The 26,235-nt window shown below is 44.8% G+C and overlaps 1 protein-coding gene across 2 annotated transcripts in view; it reads left to right on the forward strand.

Moving 5' to 3' along the window:
• The window catches only part of Dst (dystonin), a 396,852-nt gene that overhangs the window by 51,645 nt on the left and 318,972 nt on the right, over positions 1-26,235 (forward strand). For both annotated transcript variants that reach the window (XM_032900894.1, XM_032900896.1), the window contains exon 3: positions 4,832-5,032. In XM_032900894.1, the coding sequence (XP_032756785.1) occupies positions 4,832-5,032 (201 nt within the window). The remainder of the gene's footprint in view (positions 1-4,831; positions 5,033-26,235) is intronic.

Raw genomic sequence — 26,235 nt, forward strand, 5'->3', positions numbered from 1 at the left:
GCTTGCTGACAGGAGCCGGTTATAGCTGTCTCCTGAGTGGCTCTGCCAGAGCCTGACAAATACAGATGGGGATGCTTGCAGCCAACCATTGGACTGAGAACAGGGTCCCCCAATGGAAGAGTTAGAGAAAGGACTGAAGGAGCTGAAGGGGTTTGCAACCCCATAAGAACAACAATATCAACTAAGCAGACTCCCCAGAGCTCTCAGAGACTAAACCACCAATTAAAGAGCACACATGGACAGACCCATGGCTCCAGCCGCATATGTAGCAGAGGATGGCCTTGTCGGGCATCAATGAGAGGAGAGGCCCTTGGTTCTGTGAAGGCTCGATTCCCTAGTATAGAGGAATGTCAGGGCGGGAAGGCAGGACTGGGTGTGTGGGAGGGGGAGCACCCTCATAGAAGCAGGGGGATGGGGGATGGTATGGAGATTTGCAGAGAGGAAACTGGGAATGAGGATACCATTTGAAATGTAAATAAATATCCAATAAGAAATAAAGTAAGGACTGTGAACCGTCACAGTGACGGGGAAATAAAGCAGGCCGTCCTGCGATGGTTTCCCCTTCCTAGTATCAGCCATCACAGCTCTGATTGCCTGAAACTTGCTGGCACAGGAGCCAGGAAGTGTTACAGTATTATCAGTGCATCATGATGGACGCAGGAAAACCACAGCCAGGCTCCAGTGTCGAGTAATAGGACCGGCAGGTGAGCGCAGTGGTTAGACTCACTGCAGAGTGTGTGCCCGGGAACTCTCAGGCCTCTCGTATCTTCAGCAAGAAGTGAGACTAGTCTTCCTTTCACGCATGGGTATATTTGAGATATATTTTATTTATACAAGTAATACGTAGTAATCACAGCAGACACTTCCGTCCTTCTGCGTGCCGGGCATTTAGGCTTTGCACACGTGAAGTCATTGTTCACCTCTGCACACCTGTGGGGTGATTAGTTTTATGCTCATTTTATAGGTGAGGAAATAGTCACGTGTCTAACCAAGAACACACAGCTAGGAAATAGCAGAGGCCGTGGTGGATCCAGATGGGCTAAGCGCAAACTGTGTGTGCTGTGCTCTAATGCTTAGAAAATGTGGTCGTGAGATAAAGCGATTGTATTTAGAGTAGGATTTATAGAGATCTGCATAGCAGTGGTAAGATTCAAATCAAAAAACTATGCAGGTTGGGCGAAAGCTTGGGAAAGATGATTTTAGTTAATTTCTACTTTTGCTACTCATAGAAAAAGCAATTCTATGAGCTAGCAGGATGGCCCAGGAGGTAAAGGTGTTTGCCACCAGATCTGACAGCTGGAGGTCAATCCTGGACCCATATGGTGGGTGGGAGGAGAGCCTGCTTCTGTAGCTGTGCTCTGACCTCTACAGGTGCACCATAGCATACACTTGCACACGCGCATGCATGTGCAGACACACTCTCCCACACACACATACCACATGTACACACATACACACACTCCACATGCACACACATTTAGATACACTGATACACATATACACAGAGACATACATGCACACCACAACCCTACACACACACACACACACACACTTATGCTCATGCATACACACATGCACACATACATACATAGTACAATACACCCTACACACATATAGACATACTATACATATGTAAGTACATACAGATACACATACACACTACATGCACACCACATGCACCCCCCCACATGCACACACATAGATACACTTGTACACATGCACACACAGACATATGCACACACATACACACCATACACACAGACATACTTGTGCATTTAGATACAGATACACGTGTACATATAGACACACATGTACACATATATACACACCACACACACACCCTACATATATACACACCTAGACACACTTGTGCATGAACATACAGATAGATACAAATGCACATGCAGATACACATGCACACACACACACACACACACACACACAAATATAATTTAAGCAACAAAATCCAAAACAAATCCAGATTCTTCACGAGTGTCTTCTTGGACAGTTCAAGAAGAGTTGGAATGGACGGATTCTTGCTCTCCAAACCAACTGTGGAATTATGCTCTATTCTAATATGCGTGTGTGACTTTAAGAGAGTTTAGGTGATGCTCACTTCCTAAGTGTTTCTAGGGTTTGTGGCTCACTGAGGACTGTTAGCAATGCCGGGAACCCAGCAAAAGACAGCTGCTTATCGTTCATAGAAGAGAATCTCCATTTCTATCGAGTAAACCTTAGTTCACTCCTTTACTAGAGAAGTCAGCAGTGATAGTTAATGCCACCTGGTGGTTAGAATAACTCATCCTCCTTGAGATTCTCTGTCTTTACAGAAATTATCCTCTGTGAGTCCGATTCAGCTGAGGACAGGAGTGTAGGCTTGAACTCCAGGCAAGTCCGTGGTTACTAGTTCGTTTGGGTGACCCAACTTCTACTTTAAACACGGCTTGCAGGTCCCTAATCCTCTTCCTGGCGGCAGCTGCTGTAATACCTCCTGGGCTGTGTGGGGGCTGCAGAGATCTTCCGGAACTATTTTGAGTTAAAGAGGGCCAGCTGAGCTCACACGGGGAGGATGGGAGCAGGCTGATGTGAGGAGAGCTGATCCAGACAGGGATGTTAATTTTGAAAATCTCCTTGTTCATCTCTGTTGACCACAGCACTACGTACCATCCTGTGTTTCATGGCCCCTAGTTCGTGTTTAAGGTCTCCACACTCAGATGCCAGCCCACCTCCAGGTTCTTCAGTGAGAAGTCCTCTGCACACTCTAATCTTTCTGAGCCGGTCACATCCACGATCAGACTTTCTTTACGGCATGCTTCTTTTCTGGTGGTGTCAATCTCACTGCAATCTTTCCATGGCTTTTATGTCTCTTCTAAAATTCAGACAAACTGTAACGCAGAGCCTTCCCCTCCCCGAATATCTGTTGCTTACTGACCCCTTTAATTTCCATCCCTGCCTGACTTTCACTCTCCTGCCGGCTTGCCATCGGGTAGCATCTCCATGGCTCGTAGATACTTCATACGTGTGCCTGCCATTTTACGTATTCGTTCATTCCTAAGTCCTGCCCCTCGCCTGGAACGTAAGTGCTATTCCGTCTTCGAGGGCCTGCCGTCCACTAAACCAAGCCAAATATGGAGTAATCTCAGCTCCATTCAGTTCCTTTCCCTGAGGTCTGCTACCCCTGAGACTGGTGCTTGTGTGTGTGTGAACTCGGTGTGAATCACATTTGTTTGTGAACTCGGTGTGAGTCACATTTGTTTGTGAACTCGGTGTGAGTCACGTGTGTTTGTGAACTCGGTGTGAATCACATTTGTTTGTGAACTCAGTGTGAATCCCTTCTTTGGTTTTCTGGCAAATTGCTGTTTGTTCTCTTGCCACTAGAGGACTGAGACCCCCCCCCTGATAACCTCTGAAGTTCTTTTCACACAGAATACATTTTTTTCTATGTGTCTGTTTGTTGTTCGCTTGTTTGTGATAGGGTCTAATGCGGACCAGCTTTGAACTCCTGCACCTCCTACCTCCACTTCCTGAGTGCTCAGGTGATGGGCATGGGCCACCAAGTCTGGCTTTCACTGTGACTTCTGTGGTTTATTTGAACTTGTTTCTCTGTTTGAAGAGCTATGCTTACCTCAAGAGAGAAAGATCACGTGGGACCGCTTTTATCAAGCACCTGCTTTTTTCGAGATGGGCTGCTCTGCATTTTACCTGTGACCTTTGTTTAGAGGCTAAAAGTCTTATGAGGAGAGTGTGAACATTTCAAGGGGTAGGGAGTTGAAGTCAGGAATGTTTAATAAGTCGTGTGGCTTTATCAACTGGTCAGCATCTGACACAGGCGCATCCATTGCTCCCAAGTTCACATCCTTGGCCACACCTCTGCATTAGCTCTGGATCGTCCCTTTGTATGACGTAATGGCGCTCTGCATCTGTACGGACCCTCTGAAGAGATTCTGCTCTCAGAAGGGCAGAAGGGCACTTTACCAATCATGTCTGTTGATGTAGTGAATTAAGGACAAAAACAGAAGTAATTTTTAGGGAGTCAAGATTTTACTTGGCTTACAATTCCAGGTCACAGTCCAGTGTTATAAGAATGTCACGATACGGGGTTGGGGATTTAGCTCAGTGGTAGAGCGCTTGCCTAGGAAGCGGAAGGCCCTGGGTTCGGTCTCCAGCTCCGGGGGGGGGCGGGGGGGAAGAATGTCACGATACTAACCTGAACAATCAAGTTACACCCACAGCCAGGAGCAGAGAGAGAAGGAATGCATACATGGTTACTTGTGCCCCATCTCTTTCCTTTTCTATAGACTCCAGGATCCAGACATAGGGAATGGTGCTGCCCACAATGGGCAGATCTTCCCACCTCGATTAATATAATCAAGGCAATTACTCATATACATGCCTATAAGCCTGATCTAGAAAGTTCCTCATTGAGTCTTGCTTGCTTCTCAGGTGACTTTTAGATTGTGCCCTTGGCATTTCAAACTAATCATCCACGTGGTCTTGTGTTCTCTGTCCCACCCTGTCCTCCATGGACATGGTCAACCAGGTGTATTACTCATCACTCATCAGAACAATACGGCAGTAGAACAGGGTCCCCTTCCCTTTTTCATTCCTCCATCAACTTACTAGATCTCAAGGTCATTTTCTAACTTAGAAGTGCCCTGAGCCCTGTGGATAAATTTTTACACGCATGTTGAACCTCTTGGACTCACTTTGGGAATGTAAAGGATTTCACTGACTAGGGGGACTTGGGGAAGTACTCAGTTTAACTAACTCCAGAAAACATTTATACAGGTTCAGTGGGAATCTGAATTCCTGTGTGTGTTTCCTGCCACAGGGATTCCGAGCGAGCCCCCGACACATCAGGAGGCGAGTTGCAGCGGCTGCAGCTGCCCGGCTGGAAGAGGTGAAGCCTGTGGTGGAAATTCATCATCAGAGTGAGCAAGAGTCATCAGGGAGGAAGCGGAGGATCAAGAAAATTAGCCGGGTGCAGCCGGAATTCTATCACTCTGTTCAAGGTGCTTCAACCAGGAGGCCTGTAAGTAGAGAGCTGCCTTTTGTAAGAGTGTTGAATAACAGATGGTGAAATCATTCTCTTAAATAAGTTTGGATCAAATAATTGGGCTGTCCTGTTGTTACCCCCACAAAGCGACTGTGAGTTCACATAAAGGAAGGGCTGTGCTTTCCAAGAAGGTGTTGGGTAGGTCCTTGCCAGAGGCAGGAGCAGGCCAGTGTCACACAGAACTGATCTAAACCCTAGGGAATTCCTGGTGCCCTTGAAGCTATGGTCTAGAATGAGGCTGGGGGTGCTCTAGAGTTGACATGCTGGCAGGCTGAGGTGAGCTAATTCATCATAGCAACAGTAGCGTCAGCATCAGGAGAGGGAAAGCACTGAAGAGGAGCTAGAACTGGAATCTATGCTGGTAGCTGATCCCCTTCTTGGAGCCTCTAGGCCTGGGACTCAGCTCAGGGTAGCTCTAGAAGAGCCTAATTATGCCCTTTCAACTGTAAGAAGGCAGAAGGCTCTATCTCCCTAACTATGGTGGTTTGAATGAGTATGGCCCCATGGGCTCATGTATTTGAATGCTTGCCCCTCCCCCAGTGGTGGAACTGTTTGGGAAGGACAGGGAGGTGCTGCCTTGTTGGAGGAGATGTCTCCCTCAGTATGGACTTCAAGGTTTCAAAAGCCTAAGCCATTCCCAGTCAGCCCCCCTCTCACTGCCTAGTGGCTGTAGTCTGAAGATGTGAGCTCGCGGCTTCCACTTCAGAGTCATGGTCACCTGCCTGCTGCTGCGCTCCCTGCGACGGTCATACACTCTAAGCCTTGGGATGTGTGAGCTCCAGATTAGATGTTTTCTTTTACAAGTTGTCCTGGCCATGACACCTTCGTTGCTGCAGTATAGAAGTAACTGAGACACGAGCCCCGTGTCCCGTACGTCTGTTCACAGCACACCTCTCCCTGGGCCATTGCAGCTCAGCTGGGAGACAGTGCTTTCATTTCCTGAGCACCTTATTCTGAGTGCTCTGGGGTCCTTGTCTTGGTGGCTTCTGGCCACATGGATTTTCTAACCAACACAGTGATGATTCAGGATTCGGGAAATGCCGTCTGAAAGCTTTGGAAACAGTATTTCTGAACTGCAGTGATGTCGTATTGTTTTTGAGTTAGAAGGTCTGCTCACATGATTTACCTCATGCTATGCATAGCCTGCATTACCGTTTCCTGTGCCAACAGCCTCAGGGGACTGTTGAGCTTTGACTTGATAATGCCTCTGCAAACACTGAACGCGGGAGCAGGTCACTGGGTGGCAGGTCACATGTGGAAGTGTGTTTAGTGACTAGGCCAGCAGGAGGGTCCTGTTTCTAATGAATCGTTTGCAACGGAACTGCTTAGTGATAAGGACCTGTGATCCAGGTTCACAACATAGACAGGAAGTGCTAGGTAGGGGATGATGTGTTCAGGGAGAGGAGAAGAAGGGATATAGAGAACTGTTTGGATTTAGGTAATTTATGTGGGGTTTTGCATAAGACAAATAGGTACAAAAGAAACCCCCAGAAGCTGACTGGGGCTGAAACAGTTGCACACAAGCACTTATTGTGCTTCACAGAGGAAAGGCTGGGTGAGGGTGAGGACCCTAGGAAGATTAAACATACCCAGCGTGTGCAGCCACACAGGCTGGGACAGGCCAGCGACTACTGCAGTAATCTAGGTCTCAGGCCCCAGCCCTTCCTAGCGGAAGGGAATCTGAGGATGGTGTGCGTTCTTTGGAGCAGGGGATGCACACTCCCTCATCTAATTGCCTCTCCAGTGAGTCTTCTGGGAGGCCGGAAACTGTCAGTCAGCAGTGAGGAGACGCTTGCCTCCTTGTGTCATACGATTTCTGTGCAAACTTTTGACATAGTCCAACTGCTGCTGACGTTACGTTGCCTGTGGACTGATTGGCTTTTGTTCTCTGATGGACTTACCTATCTGCAGTCACCAGTACCTGCCATAACCAGTCCGTTCCCCACAGGCCCAGACCTGTTCTTTTTCTCACTTTTGCTTGGACAAAGTCAGTGCTGCCACACATTGCTGCAAGAAAAACTCTCGTGGCTTGGAGATGGGAGGATGACATCAACCCTAGCAGCTCAGGATTATTTGAATGTCCTTCTGCGAGCCACTCTAGGCGTTTTTAGTCACAGTTTTAATAAGACTTGCGAATAAGAAAGGCCAGCAGATGGGGCCGGAGAGATGGCTCAGTGGTTAGGAGCACTGACCGCTCTACCAGAGGTCCTGAGTTCAATTCCCAGTAACCACATGGTGGCTCACAACCATCTGTAATGGGATCCGATGCCCTCTTCTGGTGTGTCTGAAACAGTGTACTCCCATACATTAAATAAACAAATCTTTAAAAAGAAAGAAAGAAAGGCCGGCAGAGTAACTGCAGGGAAGAATCGGAGACTGTGACAGTGGCTGAGCCTGTGTAACTCTGTGGTAAAGTGCTCGCCCAACTTGTGAATGGCTGTGGGTTCGATCCCCTAGCATGGAGGGAGGAGGTAAGAAAAACCGTGATGACATGTCATGTGGGATACGTTCAGGGCCTTAGGCTATACCATGCTCACTCACTCCGAATTCATAATTCATACTCCAGTATGCCTGTAAGTTGTGTAATGGGGAATCAGTAATAGAACTTAATCAATAATGCATACACTTCTTGTGCCACTCCTTGGGGAATTAGCTGAGTAGATAGACAAGCAGTCTATCCTACTTTTCTCTCAGTGAATGTGTCTTGAGATCGGCTGTCTATCTTACAGCCTGTCACTGGCTTATCCAGAGATCGTGAACCACGTCAGAGCAGGGAAGACAGCTGCAGCTCCTCCCTTGGGCTTAATGTTTTGGACAGTACTAAACCCTTTTGCAGTTCTGAATCCTGGAGTCCTTAAATGCTGCATTAATCGCTTTTTCCCGCTTCTGCGAACGCCATATCCAATAGAAACGAGAGAGGAGGATGAATTTTGTTTCCGGGCATCAAAAGGTTATTTTCTATGATTGCAAGGTGCAGAGCAGCCTAGTCATTGATGGTAGGAACGTGTTTAAGAGGCTCAGATGGGAAGGAACACAGGCTGGAAGGAGCCCAGGGCAGGCAGCACCTTCAAAGACCAGTCCCCAGTGAGCCCTGACCTCCAGCCAGCATCCCACTCCTTCACTTCACAGCCTTCAGACAGAGCCACAGACAAGGCACTGTGCTTCCAGAGTAGGAGACCATGGAGGGCTCTCCAGATTCAAACTTCAGCAGCTTTCATTGTTGTAGTGGGGACACTTGTATCTCTCCGTATTTGCCTCCCAGTTCCTGGGCTGTGCTCCCTCCTGTGTGTCTCTCTGCTGTGCTCCCTCCCTGTGCTCCTCTCTGTTTTGCTTCTCCTTTAATTACCCTCAGAGACCGGGGGCAGGTGCTCAGTTTGCAGAAGAGGAGTGTTGTACCTGGACGAAAGCAGGGCTGACATTCAAACCCAGGTCCTCTGAACTTGAGAGTGTTGAAGAAAACTGTGAGAAACTCTGTATGCTCATGTTTCTAATCTACCCACTAGATATTTTACCCACCCCGAGTCTCACGGTCCTAACTGTACAGATGGCAGATACAGTATAAATGAAACCTTTGGGTTTTAAGCAGCATGAATCAGCCTGGCGGTGGTGTCACATGCCTTTGATCACGGTGCCTTTAATCCCAGCACTAAGGTGGCAGAGGCAAGCAGATCTTTGTGCGTTCAAGGCAAACTTGGTCTACAGAGTGAGTTTGAGGGCAGCTTGGTCTATAGAGTGAGTTCGGGAGAGCCAGGGCTACACAGAAAAACAAACAAAGAAACAAAACAAAACACCCCCCCCCCAGACAACCCAACAACAACAAAAACCAACAGGAAACAACAAAAAACCAAGAACAATTACATCTGTTAAAAACCTATATTTAAATGGTGGTGAAAGCGGTAAGTAGGCTCTAACCCTCATTTTTGTTGTGCGTATTATTGGCTTGCACTTTCTGTGTCAGGGAACTCAGGAAATAGGAACCTTTGCTCTAATGTCTGTTCACATGGATCTGTTCCTATGTGACTGCTTTCAGGCATAGGGACATAAAAGTTTTAGAATTATTAAAAGAAAATGTAGAACAGAAACAATGTATCTATTTCTGTTCTATTTCAGGGACTCCTTATCTTTTCAATGTCGCAGTAGGATTGCCTCCATTTCTGTGTGGCTTAGAATTAGACCCCTGTGCTTACTTAGCTGGGAATGTTCCTGCGCCATTGTCTAAGCCGTAGTCTGCCTCCCTCGTCTTTGTCAGGAATAGCAGCCTGGAGCTCCTGGTTTCTGAGCTCCTATCACAGGCAAGAAGGTGGTTGACTGCGTGAAATTCTCGATTCAGAGGTTGATTGATACAGAGAAAAAACAGGTTTAGGCTCAGGGGATGATAAGAACTCAGAGTTTTGAATGTTGGGCTTGAAATGTCTATAAGATACCCTAAAGAATGCCTGTCATAGGTGGATGAGTCAGGATTTGGGAACCGTTTGTACAAAGATGTTATCAAATCTGTGGCTCAGGAAGTGAACGTTTAGGTCACCTAGGAAGTGAAGGAAAAAGTGAAGCTGAGCCGTGGGTCTCTCTGATGTGGGAGTTTAGGAAGAGGCTTGTTTAACTGAAGTAAGCTTGGCCTAAAGCTGCCTCCAGGTACGCTTCCAGTCTGCGGTAAAGGCTTCTCTGCACACGGTGAACTTTCACTTAGCTTTTTGTAAAGGGATCCTTGTAAGAAAGAAGCAGCAGCGTTCAGCCGGTCACAGCCGCTCTGAGCTCCAGGAAGTGACCGGCTGCCATCATTCCAGATCAGCTGCAAACAAGGTAATCGCTGATTTCCCCGCCTCACTCCGCTCTCTGAATTCACTTTCCTTTCCTCCGGTCTGAACCTGTGATAGAGGGAAACACCAGGAGTCGTCTTTCCTCAGCTTCTTCCATTCCAGAATTGCAAATAATGCCTTACACAGTTTTGTTTACTTTGCTCTGAACTGGGCGTGGCGGGTCATGCCTCTAATCCCAGCAATTGCAGCCGAGGCAGGGAGATCTCTCTGTGTTTGAGGCCGGCTTAGTCTGGGTAGTTCCAGGGCAGCTAAGAGTTACATAGTGATACCTTGTCTCACTCGTTTCCTGCTCCCAGAAAAAGATGGTTTGCTTTCTTCTTGTAACAGGAGTGTTAACCTGTTAACTCTCCCGGTGGAGATAGAAACGGCTTAAGCGATTTTGACTTTGGTTTCAGGATATCGTGTTAGATCAAGAAGGGCCGTTCTGGTAGAGAACAGAAAGCAGCAGGAGAGGTGTCCCCAGAAGCTTTTATCATCTTTTGCCCTCCTGTGTCCTCTGGGAAACCGGTTCCTTACCTCGCCTTTCCTTGGGGGCGTTTGGAACACTGCATAGTTTTAGTTTTATATAAATTAATGTTAGTAAAATTTTAGCACATCTTTGTCAGGATTGCCGACTAAGCACGAGGTCCTCAGATTTTATTATAAATGTGGCCGCGTGTCATCTCTCTCCTTTTCCTGCTTACCTACATGGATTTCCTTTTCCCATTTAAATAGACAGGGCCAAGCATTTTTATTTGCATGACCTCAGGACACTTCCTTCCCCTTCAGCAGAAGGCTTGACAGCCATACTTCAGCTAGTTAATCAGCAAATATAGGCTTCTTAAAAGAAATCGTCTGCTTCCTTGGCCGTTGTGTATTTCCAGGGAATGAATTTATTGAGTGAAGTCAAAATTCCTTTTGGTCTCCGTCTAACGAGGACTTTAGGTTTTAAGTATTATTTACTTCTGTTTGATTTGTATGAGTATTTTACTTGTGTGTATGCCTGCATGCAGAGGCTAGAAGAGGGCTCCAGATCATCTGGAGCTAGAGTTACAGATGTGAGCTGCCTTGTGAGTTCTGGGAACTGACCCCAGATCCTGTGTAAGAGCAGGAAGTGCTCTTAGCTGCGGAGCCTACAAAGAACTTCGTTAAACAGTGCTCGTTCCGTTTATCGAGTTTTCGTTACTCATTGCTAGGCTAGTGATTTTAGATTCTCAATGAGTAGATGTTTCTAAAATATTTTATTAATCTGATTTTAGTATCAAAAGTCTGTAAGTACTTGGTGTGCCATACACACCATGCAAGACTAGTGAGTTCTACTTCATGAACAGTTCATAAGAACACTTTTGTTAGCCTCCCAAACTATTCATGCAACCAGAATGATCGCGATGAAGGAATCCGTGGACTCCACTTAGAAACAGGAAGCATGGCTTGTAAGTCCTCTTTCTTTCAAGATTTATTTATTTTATGTATGAGTGCTCTATCTGCATGTATATCTTTGTGCCAGAAGAGGGCATCAGATCCCATTATAGATGGTTTTGGGCCACCGTGTGGTTGCTGGGACTTGAACTCAGGACCTTTGGTGCTTTTAATTGCTGAGCCATCTCTCCAGTCCTATTTCTCTTGGACCGTTTTGAGCCTGGCAAGGCTTCTGGTCACTAATGTGCTTTCCTGTGTTTAGGGACACCTATTTAGGGACAAACCCAAACCCAAACCAAACCAAACCAAACCAAAGAAACAAAGAAACAAATAAAAAAAAGCCCTAAACATACATTCCTTAAGTGCTAAGCAAAAGAAACTCTAAGCATCCAGTCATTTACACTTCAGGTTTTGCAGATAACTGTGAATCAAAGGGAAAAGAAAACAAGCCCCTCAAAAACCCTCCTTCAAAGCTGATCTAGTTCATTATTTTCCCTGTAAACAGAATAATCTGCAAATTTCTCTGGGAAGATGGCTCTCAAGCCCCTTGATTTTATGACTCTAATCAGAGTCTCTTTTGTTCTGCGGTTAAAGGTTTAATAACATCTTTACCTGAGATTTGATTATATCGGGTTCTTCTTAAAGATGAATTTAAGATCTTGTCTTGTGTCACAGTAGAGTAGATGAAGTTCGTCTCGCCCGTGTTACTCTTGGTTCTCAGGAATCAAAGGCTGTAGAGCTTGAGGGAATGAGGTCCTCTGATCTGTTGACTCCTGTTGACAGATTCTTCTCCCAGGGACACTGAGGCACAGAAGGCCCTGTTAGAACTGTGTGGCATCTGTAATTCATAACCAGGAGTTTTCTTTTCTGCACTCATAGTTTTATCTCTCGACAGCTTTTTTCCCTCACGTCTAATTCTTAACTGTTCAAATATTACCATTTCAGAGGACTGACATTTCAGCATTACCCACTTCTAGTTCTGGAGTGACACACGGTTCAAGAAAATCCAAGTATGGAGATTGAATGTATCCAAACAGAGTTTAGCATGAGCCCTTGAAGGGCGGAGGTCAGTTCTGGAAATGACAATACTACTTCAGGAAAATTATTATTATTATTATTATTATTATTATTATTATTATTATTATTATTTGCAGCAGCAGCTCTTGGTAGTTAAGTAGCGATTGCTATTTTCAAAACCTATTCAGACTCATTATCTCGTTTAACCCAGGTCACCCTGCGCTTTGAGTAGACTGAACATTCTTCACTGACTTCGTAACACTGAGTCTCATAGAGTAAGGAAATGGCAGACGGTCATAAGGCCAGATAGAGGCAGAGACGTCTCTTGTCCTTGTAATCTGCTTCGAGGAGTTCTCCCTCAAATAACACGTAGGAAGTTGGGGCTGAGAGATTTGCGGGAGAGGAATACGGATGGTTAGGAGTAGAGCCACTTCCTGTGGCTGGTGACTGGGAAGTGCCTGCCTAGATAGCTTTGCGAGCCTTCCCAACCTGTGCTGGCCGTCCAGGGCTACCCTAGAATCAGCAAATCCAGGCTGGTGAATGCCGTCAAGTGTGAGCTTCAGCCCCCACACAGCAGCACACTCAAATATCAAATGGTAAAGGACACAGTCATCCCCGACGCCGAGGGCGGCACCGAGACTACCTTGGCAGCATTGATCCATCCATCCACGTTCTGCAGCTCTGCGGCACGGAGGTGGGTGGGGATCGGGTACCTAAACTAATCTGATGTTAAAATTAAGTTTAAACCCTCCGTGCTCTGTTGTTGGGAAAGTGAAGTGGTACAGCGGCAACGGAACACTGATGATTCTTAAAAAAGGAGAGAAGGAAAGAAAAAACTCACTTCTGGATTACCTCAATAAATTGAAAGGATATATAGAGAGATAGTGTGTGCTTGTGTGTCTATTTATAGTAACTAAAAGGTAATACAACTTATGTGTTCATTGATAGATTCATGAATGAATCCAATATGGAAATATAATATATATATGTATATATATGTATGACATAGAATATTAGTCTTACAAAGTGCTGGTACTCTGAGACATGCTGCAGTATGGATGAACTCTGAGGCTATAGTGCTATGTTTCAAAAGACATGAGATGTATAGACGTAGTTGGAGTTGTTTAATGGGTAAGAGTCTCGTTTTGAAAGGTGGAAAGAGTTCTGGAGCTTGTTTGCCCAACAGTGGGAATATACTGAGCACTGCTGAATTGTATTCTTTTTTTTTTTTTTTTTTTGTATGGAATAGAGTTTATTCAGGGTGTGGAGAGAGAGAGAGAGACAGACAGACACATAGACACAGACAGAGACAGACAGGCAGAGAGAGACAGACAGACACAGACAGAGACAGACAGGCAGAGAGAGACAGACAGACACAGACAGAGACACACACAAAGAGAGACAGAGAGAGAGAAAGAGAGAGACAGAGAGAGGCTGGCCATGAGCATGTGGAGAGAGAGGGGGGAAGGGAATGGGGAGGGAGAGGGAGCGGGAGCAGGAGCAAGAGGGCAAGAGAGCCTGGATTGTATTCATAAAAAGCAAAATTCTACAACTTAAAAATTTACATTTAAATCGGGCAACCATAGCAGAACATTTGTTGAGTAAGGATCCCAAAGAGTAAGACCATGATGATACACCTAATTTATCTTAAAACGAAACTGTTCTGAAGCACAGAAGGACGTATCGTGAAGAAGAAGTAATTCCAGGTAGCAAGTGCTGAGTCATAGACTCACTGCAACCGGAGGACATTTTCTTGTGGGTCTAGCGTGACCTGCACAGTATCAGATGGTGTCTTAGCAACCTGTCTATTGCTGAGATAAGATACCTTGGCCAGAGCTACTTATAGGAGAGTTTATTAGGTTTTCAGTTTCACAGGGTGGGTCCATGACAGTCATGCTGGAAAATAGGGCTGCAGGCAGGCTTGCCAGTGGAACAATAGCTGAGAGCTCACATCTTAATCCACAGGTACAAGGTAGAGAGATTTAACTAGGAATGGCGTGAGCTTTTGAAACCTCAGATCCCACCCCCAGGACTAACATGGCCATTGCCTTCTAATCCTTCCTAAACAGTTCCACCAACTGGGTACTAAGTATTTACTACACGAATGAACCCATGGGAACCATTCTCATTCAAACCACCACAAAGGAAAAGACATGGATGAAATAGTGGTTGGCTTGGCCTTATTATTACAAACAAAAGAATCTAGTTACAGTAAACGCTTATTTGAGGTTTTAAGGGGATACGGTGTCATTTACATATGAGTTAAAGCATTTATAGCATACATTATTGGTAAGACAATTAAATTTGAATATTAATTTAAAAGGTTGTATTATTTCATGACTATGTATTCTTATAGCAAAAAAAAGGTTGAGAGATTTTATTAGAAAATAGATAAGGAGATATTAGGAATGAGTCTTTTCAGGGGGAAGAAAATGTAGACACAAAATCAGAGAATTAAAAAAAGATCCCAATAATTTTGATTGAACTGGATATCCCAGGGATTTGTCTCAAAAATTTACATTTAAAATTTGTAAACAAAGAATATTCTACTAACATGCCCACATTGTGATATCCTGTAAAATCTCTATGGGTGGGTACGTAGACATGTTTGTATGCATGTGTGTGTATGGGTGCATATACATGTGCATGGGTGTCTGTACATGCATGTGTGTTGCCGTATGTATGTGTGTGCTCATGCAGTTGTGTGTGGGTGTGCACATGTAACTGTGTGGGTATGTGCACATGGAGGGGTGTGTGTGTGTGTGTGCACATGCATGTCTGTTGCTGTGTGCAAGTGTGTGCACATGCAGTTATGTTTCTGTGTGTGCATATGCAAGTGTGTGGGTGTGTGCACATGCATGTCTGTTGCTGTGTGCCTGTGTGTGCACATGCATGTGTGTGTGTGCATGTGTGTGCACATGCAGGTGTGTAAGTGTATGCACGTGGAGGTGTGTGTGTATGTGTGCATATGCATCTGTGTGGGTGTGTGCACATGCATGTGGGAGCTGTTATGTAGAGTGTCTTCCTTGGTTGTTTCTTTATCTGTCCCCTCCTTAGCCAGGGTTCCCCACTGATCCTGTAGCTCCCTGATTCACTGATTCATTACCCTGGCTAATGAGTCCCAGACATCTCTCTGTCTCCACTCCTCTCAGCACTGAGGTTACAGACCTTCATGTACCCCAGCTTTTATGTGCTACTGGGGGTTCAAAGTCAACTCCTCATCCTTGAGTATTAGGCGCGTTACCAATCGAGCCAGACCTCTTTTTACTCCTTCAGAAAGGAAGCAAATCTTTTATAGTTTTAGTTCTAAAGGTCACTGTCCAAAAGCTCCAGAGGTTAAACTGGCTGCTGCTTCTTATGAATCAAGGCAGAGCCTCACTTCCGCCTTGCATGAGATTTAGAGTTAGTTGAACAAGTAACAAGTCTTATTTTGCTTTTGTTTCCAACTGAAATGCCAGGCACTGTCTATTGGAGCCTGCTAGGCCCTCAGTGGCCGGTGGTTCAGTAGGGGACTTGCTGCTGTGTCATTCTTGCTCAACAGTAGTTGAGAGCTGTCCCTAATATGTCCACTGCCATGCGTTTCTGACTGGATTTACAGTACTAGGCATGAATCCCCCTCGTGGAGCAGGTCTTAAAGTCAGAGAGTGGTTTGTTATGTGATAGCAGCCATGCCAGCGTCGCACTGGTGAGCCCATCTTGCCTGACAGGTTGGTGGTTATGGTTCAGTGCTGGGTAGCATTGCTGATTCTCGTTTTTGCCCAGCAGCCTACATGGCACCTTCTGACGTTACGAAAGCTAGCTGGGAGGGAAGAACCTTCCAGTTCTCTTCCAGCCTAATTTCTCTATTTCATACGGTATCTTGCAGTGCAGTCTAAGGTGAGCAGCCAAGAGGAATAACAAGAACCAGTACAGTTTGCGGTCCTCAAGGGCCTTCATGACCAACACCCATTCAAAGAATTGAAAGGGGCTGGAGAGGTAGCCTAGTGGTTAGGGGTACTTGCTGCTTTGCCAAGGGCTCGGGTTTGATTCTCAGTGCCCACATGCTCTCTCATGGCTTCCTCTGGTCCTGTGTGCACACGGTGCACATAAAAACGCACAAGCAAAGCATCCATACACACAAAAATAAAACACATCCATGAAAAAGAATAAATAAAAGGCCTTTGTGAAAAATCTTTCAGACACTGAAGACAGAAACGGAGGAAGACACTGGTAGATTGAAAGGTTTTTTTTCCCATACTCATGGCTTTGAAGAAATACTATTGTGTGAATTACCATCCCACCAAGGAATCTAAAATTTAATGCAATCCTAATAAAATTCCCAGGGTTCCCTCACAGACATAGAAAAAAAAGAAATCTTTAAAAAAAAATCATGTGGAAACAGGAAAGGCCAGGAATGTCCAAAACAACCACAAACAGAAAGAAGACGTAAGACCGTTCCTATCTCATTCAAACTGGTAGTTTCAATTACACAAAACCCAGGGACAGGAGCATTTGTTGTTTGTTACACTTGAGAAAATCATACTGCAGAACGTTCTAGGCCCAAACCCCTAGGCTCTATCAACCACATGTGGCATGCATTTGAAGTGTGGAATGCACCGAGGAAGGACCCTCAAGGGAACAAGGGAAGCACAAGGCACTTATACATTTGAAATCGTATGTTTTGCTAACCATAGTATTGAGCTTTTGGAGAGAAAAGCACACACCCCTCCTTCATGTTTTAAAGATATTTACTAAAGTATTTACTAATAAAACAACACCCTGAGAAGGTCTATTTTTTCTAGATTTATTTATTCGTTTTATGGAAGTACACTGCATGCTGTTATTGTCCTAAGACACACCAGAAGAGGGCATCAGATCCCATTACAGATGGCTATGAGCCACCATGTAGTTATTGGGAATTGAACTCAGGACCTCCGGGAGAGTAGTCAGTGCTCTTAACCACTGAGCCATCTCTCCAGCCCGAGATGGCCTTTAAGACGGTTTGTATCTGCCTTCACACTAAAATTTCCTGGTTTCTAGTGTCTTAAACCTTTCAATATGGAAAACCTCAGACACTGTATGTGGTGGCTCACACGTGTAATCCCAGCATGAGGAGCTGAAGCAGGGGCATTTCTGAGAGTTGAAGCCTGGCCCGGTCTACAAAGTGGGCTGTCACATGAACAGACCTCAAATTTGAGACTCAGACGCTGACTGTTTTATTTGGCTTTGACTGTTACTGGGGTGCACACCAATCTACTCTTAATAACTATTGGCCTGGCTGCCTCCTCAACAGTGTTCCCTGAACACTTGCCCTTTCTCCTGGTCACTTGCTTATGGTCTATCTCCCCTCAGGGAAGCTTCCTCCTCCAATCAGGTCACTCCAAACCCACCTACCTCTAATCCCTCCCACAACCGGCTGTAGCCAATTTTACTTAACCAATAGTTTTAAACCAAGGAAAATCAAGGTATAAACGTGAAAGTCACCTTGAGGTCTGGAACTTAGCATTGTAACACACAGCAACAGAACAAACCTCGGGCCAGTCCAGGCTGCGTCAGAACATAAATGAAATGAGATAAAGCCACACAAAGCACTTGACTGCCGTTGTTTGACGTTTGTTCCACGTTCATCCTCTCTTGCAGTAAGCCTAACTCTCTAAAGATCCCATCCTGATTTCTGATTCCTTTGCTGTTTGTTTTGGTTTTTGGTCCACACCACTCCCCAACCCCTGACGTCAGAGTTTCTCTGTGTAGCTCTGTCTTGTAACTCCCTCTGTAGACCAGGCTGGTCTCCAATTTACAGTGATCCCTCTGCCCCTGCCATCAGAGGACTGGGATTAAAGGCGTTCCACCATTTCCTGGACGGAGGTCAGATTCTCACTAGGAGGCTTTTGGACAGCCAGAGGGGACGCTGTTCTCACTGCTCTCCTCTGGGATCCAAACATTTTCTTTTCTTCTAGCAAGGAACTCTTTGCTTATTTGACTTTTTTTCTTAGGGGAAAAAAAAAAATCTAAGCAACGTTTTGGCAAGCAGAATATAGAAATCTCTATAGTATTGAAAACTTAAATGCTGTAAATAAGCGAGTTAGATAAGCAGGATATTTTTATTTTAATATCTAAAATTAATTCTCTAAAAAGAATTTTTATTCCTGGCACACTTACTAGTATGAAAATTAAAAAAAATATTATTAAAACAAACAAACTTGGGAGAAAGCTCTTGGCAGCCGGCCTTGACGTGAGAAGGCAGATGGCACCTGTTTTTAACATTTTTTTCCTTCTAGTAAGTAGAGTAGTTGTCGTCGGATTTCCATCTTACTTTGTCTTTCTGGATTATGCTTCTCTCTTCCCACAGAACTCATGAAAAGTTAATGACACCTAAAACGCAAGCTATTGAGTTTCCTGGATCAATCGGAATCCATCTCGAACGTTGGCTTTGCATCCATTATACGGCTGTCTTCGGGAGGCCATTCCACGGTGTGGATGGCTTCCCTCCCTTTGGCCAGAGAATGAGTCACACATTTTTTTTTAGCTCTACTTAAAGCATAATTAAAGTTCCAATGCTTTCCCGAGGATTATATATATATATATATACATGTATGTATATATATGTATATATATGTGTGTGTATATATATGTATATATATATTATTTAGCTTTATGAGAAATGGCATGGGTAGTTGAGCGGTTTTTTTTTAATTTTATTTTTTTAATTTTTAGCTGTTTTTTTTTTTTTTTGCAGGTGAGTTTGCATCTCTGAAACAGAATAGTTGAGTGTGGTATTTAAGAAACCGTGAGCTGCTTGTAGGGCATGAGTTTTTATAATGTTCACGACGTGCAGCCACATTCTCACTGTCTATGACCAGGAACAACTCCTCCTCCTTTTCCTCCTCCTCTTCCTCCTCCCCCCATCTCCTCCTCCTTTTCCTCCTCCCCTTTCTTGTTTGTTTTCGTTTGTTTGTTTGTTTTGGTTTTGTTTCATTTTTTTTTCCCCAGGCAGAGAAGCCCGACTCAGTGCAGCCTCGACTGTCCTGGAACGAAGTAGTCCAGGCTGTCCTCGAACTCAGAGATCCCCTTGCCCCTGTCTCCAGAGGCAGAGTTGGAACCGTTGGGTCTGTGAGTGGGAAGGAAGTGTGGAGACGAGTCAGCTGGGTACCAGGCATTCTCCGACCGCTCTGGAAGTTAGTCAGTGCTGCTCACCGTCCTGGCGTGGTTTCACTTGCTCTATGGTTTCCTTAGGCGTGTGGAACTCTTGAGTAGGGTAGTGTGTTGCCCTGATACGCTTTGCATAAGCGCACCATTAACTGATGGTTCCCCGTATCTTCTGTGCCAATTGTAGAGACTTTAGCGAGTTGGAAGCATCACATGGCCGCCTTAGACACACACAGAAGATGGTTTTTCAAAGTAAGTTTTTCATCATTAGCTTTGCCTTTTGTCCCAACCTTCACCTTACTGGAGAGAGACTGCGTTATTTATAAACTTCAGCCCCAAGGACTTGTGGGGCTTTAATAAATATTTAATCGTGACTCTCTTATCTCACATTCTGAACAGTTGCTGCTCGGCTTTAATGGAGTAAAGGAAGGTGGTAAGGTGAGACGCTAGAGTGAGGATGAGAGGAAAGGAAAGTTAGAGGCTCAACCGTGGGGACAGAGCGCCAAGGTCAGATGTATTTTGTAGGCCCCAGATACCTTTCTTGGCGTCCTTCTGAATGTCGTGCAGTTGGCATGGCATTGGAAATTAAGTCGTGTTCACCTATGATACAGTGACTGTTTTATTCAACTGTTGGGCCCAGTAAGCTAAGCCAAACCTTTCAGCAAACATGAGCAAAGTGCTGGACAGGGTTAGCAGTGGCGGAGTGCGCATCCCAGAGCAGCACCATCTGAAGTGATTGTGAAACAATCTCAGATCTCAAGAGCCCGGTGCTGGGACTGTGCTACCTGACTTGTCCCTGGCTTAACTTCCTCTGCTATAGGACTGTGACCGTAATGTCTCATGATGCAGTGTGGGGTGATGTACTGCACACTTTCTTAAGCCAGGAATTTTAATTCATCCGTGAATCATCTATGGCGTTATAAAATCACAGAACACGGGTTTAAGCAAAAAGATGTAGGGAATATAATTTGGACTATACTGAGAACTCTGAAGACTGCAGTGCACTTTACCTAGGATTATAAAGACAAATTTCTTCAGAAATAGGGCTGAAGATGGCTGAACTTGTGCATGAGATGTGAAGTGTCGGGGAACCGCTGGTTCCTGTATAATCCATTGTTCCGATATGGGGAATAGGGAGAAGTCAGTTTTATTCTTTCTCATCAGTTGTCCTATAACTCTCTCCGGTCTCAGGGCAGGTTCCTTACTGTTCTTCTTAGATGTAGAAACCCTTACAATGACTTTCAAGTACTGAGACTTCCGCCTGGCGCTCTGTGTCGCTGTAGCTCCATATTCAGAAACAATGTTTCCCTTCCCCTGAGCCTTAGTGTAGAGTGCGCTCCTGTTTCCTGCTATGCAACGCCAGTGCTGCTTTTGACCAGTCTTTGTCAGGCTCAAGGAGAGAGGGCCTCGTTTTACACAGCTCATGTGGTGGCAATGGTGAGGACCTGGCATTGATACACTTACTAGAATGTCCGTCCTGTGGGAAGGTATCCTGGATTATGTTTTCCGGATTGCTCACTTCCTTTGTTCAGTCCCTCCTGCCATTCATAAAGTCGTCTGGAATAGTAGCCATTTGTGAAGGTGCTGACACTAGATTCCTCTTTCTTAGGATTTGACTTGAGGTCCCCCAGACATTTGTCCTTTGCTCGCCCTGGAAGGATGCGTTAATTCCAGGCAGGGTTTTCCTCTAATTTTCAGCCTTTAGATTCCTTCCATAACAATCACAGTCCAATCCTGTGAAACTCCAGGGGAAGTAGACTTTAACCTTCTGGAGGTCTCCGTGAGCTCTTTCCTTTGGTTCACCGGACAGAGTAGGCACAGCTCGCCTTCCAGGAGGAAATGCCTGAGGCATCAGTAACTGTCTCCAGAGCAGTGACCTCTCTGGCTTCTGGCTTTGCTTCTCCTCCCTTGCAGTGGGTGATGTGCTTGTTCCTGTTGGGGCCACACTCACCTAACCGGGTCTTCACAGACGGCTTAGCACAGTGCTTCCTCACACTGAGGTGGAAAAAATCTCCAAAAATTCCCGCTCCACCACAGGACTTTGCACAGCACTTACGGTCGCTCATTGATTCAGTATCACCTGCAGTGGTCTTTTCAGTAAGGCAAGTAAACCAACCGGTTGTGTTTCTAGGACAATGTCTAATTCTTCTTCCTCCTCCTCTTCTTCTTTCTCCTCCTTCTCTTCCTCCTCCTTCTCCTCCTGAATTAGAAATAGATTTTTCTCTCATACTGTGCATGTGCCCCCCCCCCACACACACACTCAGAAAAGAGCAGACCTCCAAAAGACAGCAGCCAGACGTGGCAAACTAAAATACAATAAGGCAAGTCAAAGGCCCCCCACACCAAGGCTAGATAGGACAAAAGGAGGAAAAGAGTCCCAAGAACAGACTGACAAGCCAGACACACATGCTCCCACTGTTAGCAGCCCCACAGGACCCCCAGGCTAATAGCTTCAGAGAGCCTGGTGTAGAATCCTGCAGGCCCTTGTGCTTGCTGCTTCAGGCTCTGTGAGCCCACATGAGCCTTGCTTAATTGTTTCAGTGGACCATGTTCTCCTAGTGTCCTCCATCCCCTCCGACCCTCCGACTCCTACAATCTTCCCACTTGTCTTCTGTGGGATCTGCCGAGCTCTAAGGGGAGCGAACCTATGGAAACCTCCAATTTAGACTCTCTCTTTGCATAATGTCTGGCTGCGGGTCTCTGCATCTGCTTCAGACGAAGCCTCTCCGATGATTAGACAAGGCCCCCATCTCTGATTCTTTTTCTTTTTTCCTTTTTATAAGAACAATCATGTTTGGTTCTACTGTAGGACTCTGGGCTATCCAGTCTCAATCTACTAGTATAGCAGAGCATCATTAGTAATCATTCGTTGATTTTTTTTTCCCATAAGGCCAGTCATGTTGGAGTTTAGGCCTCTGGGCTATCCAGTCTCTGGTTTCTGGTCACCCAAGCAATGTCTGGGATGAGCTTCAAGCCAGGCAGACATTGATTGGCCACTCCCACAAGTTCTGCACCGACATTGTCCAGCACATCTTGCAAGCAGGACGGTGTATAGGCCGAAGGTTTATACCCATGTTTCCCTTCTGTAGGTTGCAGAGTACCTTCCCCCACCAAAAGAGACTAGAACATAGGGCGGGAGGCTCCCTGCAGGCACCAGTTCAACCTCACAAAGTTTAATGAACTGTGTAGATGTTGTCCTCAGCGAGCATCCTCTTCCCCATCCCAACACACACGCGCGCACACACACACACACACAGAGTCAGTTTTCAGAGTGGCCTTCTGTCCTAGCAACAGCCTGGGATATTTAGGCATCTTCCTGGGACCCCCTTGGTCAGCAGCTCAGCAGAATGCAGCCCAGTCCCACCACTGGAAGCCTTGCTTGTCTCTAAGAGATGGTCAGCTAGGACTCCTTAACCCCCATTACTAGGAGTCTTCTGTAGGATCCCCCTCATAGATTCTAGGTAGTTTCCATTGCACCAGGTTTCCATGCACCAGGTGCTGACCCACCAAATCCCCCCACCAACACTCTTCACACACTGTCTCCCCCAAACCCCAACATGATCTCTCCCATTCCTGTCCCTGCCAGCCCCCATCCACCTGCAAAATATATTTATTTCCCCTTCCCAGAAAGATCCACGTGTCCCCCTACATTCCTCTTGACCCAGCCTCTCTAGGTCTGTGGATTGTAGTTTGGTTATTATTTACTTGAGAATGAATATCAACTTCCAAGTGGATATGTATCATATTTGTCATTGTGATTCTTGGTCATTTCACTCCTGATTTCTTCTCGTTCCATCCCTTTGCCTGCAAATTTCACGATGCCTTTGTTTTTAACAGCTGAGTAATGCTTCATTGTGTAAATGTACTACATTTTCTTTATTTAGTCTTGGTTGAGGGACATCATCTAGGTTGTTTCCAGTTTCTGGCTCTTATAAATAAATGCCAATTAACGTCACTGACTGAGTGTCCTTGTGGTAGGATGGAGCATCCTTTGGGTATATGAACAAGAGTGGTATAGCTGGGTCATGAGGTAGATCAATTCCTAACTTTCTGAAGAACCGCCATATTGATTTCTACAGTGACTGTACAAGTTCGTACTCCCAAAAGCAATGGAGTCGTGTTCCCTTCCGCCACATCCTCACCAGCATGAGTGATCACCTGTGTTATTGATCTTAGCCATTCTGACAGCAATAAGATGTATTCTCAAAGTAGTTTTGATTGACATTTCCCTAATGGCTAAATGTTCTAGGTGGTAGAACATTTCTTTATTGCTTCTCAGCCATTAGAGATTCATCTTTTGAGAATTCTGTTTAAATTTTATTTATTTATTATAGATAAGCACACTGTAGCTGTCTTCAGACACAGCAGAAGAGGGCATCTGATCTCATTACAGATGGTTGTGAGCCACCATGTGGTTGCTGGGACTTGAACTCAGGACCTCTGGAAGAGCAGCCAGTGCTCTTAACCACTGAGCCATCTCTCCAGTCCGAGAATTATCTGTTTAAATCTGTACCATGTTAGTGCAAATTTGATAGAATAACAGTTTTTCTCTTATCCTGGCTAGTTCCCAAACAATTGAGACAGAAACTATTAGATTAACTTAATAGCTTTAAGGTACAACAATTGAGCAGTATTAATTAATTTTAATCCTCTAAATTAATCTGGCTATCTCTCAGCTAAATCCCCAAGAATGTATGTATGTATGTATGTATGTATGTATGTACATATTTATGTATATGAATACACTGTAGCTTCAGATTCACCAGAAGAGGGCATCAAATCCCATTACAGATGGTTGTGAGCCACCATGTGGTTGATGAGAATTGAACTCAGGACCTTTGGAAGAACAGGCAGTGCTCTTAACCGCTGAGCCATCTCTCCAGCCCTATAATTTGTCTTCTTGATGTCTGGTTTGTTGAGTTCCTCATATATTTTAGATATTTGCTTTCTATTGAGTTGGCAAAAATGTTTTCACATTGTGTAACCTGCTTTGTCCACTTGGCGATGTCTTTTGCTGTACATAAGTTTGTTAGTTTCTTGAGGTCCCACTCATTAATTGTTGATCTTAGTTGCTATGCCATGGGTGTTCTGTTCAGGAAGTTGTTTCCTGCGCTGACGCATTCAAGGCTATTTCCGCATTCTCTTCAGTCAGGATCAGCGTATCTGGTTATATGTTGAGGTCTGTGATCTACCTGGACTTTACTCTTACGCAGGATGATAAGAATCCATCTAATTTGCATTCTTCTCCATGCAGACATCCACTTTGCTCAGCATCACTTGTTGAAGATGCTCTTATTTCCACTGTGTATTTCTGGCTTCTTTATAAAAAATCAGGTGCCCATATGTGCGTGGATTTATGTCTGGGTCTTCAGTTCTACTTTATTGATCAGCATGTCCATTTTTATATCAATACCATGTGGTTTTCATTACTAACACTCTGCAGTACAGCTCGAAATCGGGGATGGTGATGCCTCCAGGGGTCCTTTTACTTCTCAGGATCGTTTCAGATTAGCTATCCTGGGTTTTTGTCTTTCTACATGAGTTTGAGAATTGTCCTTTCAATGTCTGTAAAGAATTGGATTGATATTTTGGTGGGGATTGCATTGAACCTGTAGATTGCTTTTGGTAAGAGGGCCCTTTTTACTATGTCAATCCTACTGATCCATGAGTATGGGAAATCTTTCCATCTACTGATATTTTCTTCAATTTCTTTCTTCAAAGACTTGAATTTTTTTTTTATCACACATGACTTTCACTTACTTGGTTACACCAAGATATTTTATATTATTTTGGCTATTGAGATGGGTGCTGATTCCCTATTTATTTCTCAATCCATTTGTCATTTGTATACAGGAGGGCTACAGATTTTTTGTGAGTTAATCTCATATCCAGCCACTTCACTGAAAGTGCTTATCAGCTGTAGGAGTTTCCTGGTGACATTTGTAGTGTCACTTATGTATATACTATTATATCATCTGTGAATAAAGGTATTTTGATTTCTTCCTTTCTGATTTGTATCCCCTTGATCTCCTTTAGTTATCTCATTGTTCTAGCTAAGACCTTGAATACTGTATACTTGAAGAAGATCACCACACCCATTAAAAACACTGCCAATAATCTGACACTGGCCAAGTAAAAAGAAAGGAAGACACAAACAGATACACCCACCACCTCCACCTCTACCTCCACCACCACCACCACCGCCACCACTACCACCACTACCACCACCACCACCACCCCCACCACTACCACCACCATCACCACTGCCAACAACAACAAAGTTAACAGGAATCAGCAATCATTGGTTATTGATATCTCTCAATATCAATGGTCCCAATAAGCAGAGATAGACTAAGAGAATGGATGTGAAAACAGGATTCATGTTTCTTTCTCATCCAAGAGAAACACCTGAATGTCAAGGATAGACATTACCTGGGATAAAGGTTGAGAAAAGATATTCCAAGTCACTGAACCCAAGAAGCAAGTTGCTGTGGCCACTTTAATATCTAACAAAATAGACTTCCTATGGAAACAGTTCTACTCTAGAAAGAGAGAGATAAATGAGTGTCACTATGTTATAAATTAGCTGTATTGTATTAGGTAGTCATGGTATGAAGGAAAGTGGGTCAGCTAAGGGGGCAGATGTTTGGAGGTGAATGTGGCTGTTGTTTCCTGGTTAGAGAACGTTATCTGATTGGGTGTCATTTGACTAGAGACTTGATGGAGCCATGGTTGTGTGTAAGCGCCTTTTAGGTCAAATGCTCTCTTATTGTATTTTATTTTTATATGGGTCTGTGTTTTGTCTGCATGTATGTCTGTGTA

Source organism: Rattus rattus, chromosome 4 (genome assembly GCF_011064425.1).
Source record: "Rattus rattus isolate New Zealand chromosome 4, Rrattus_CSIRO_v1, whole genome shotgun sequence".
In the NCBI taxonomy this organism is placed as follows: Eukaryota; Metazoa; Chordata; class Mammalia; order Rodentia; family Muridae; genus Rattus; species Rattus rattus.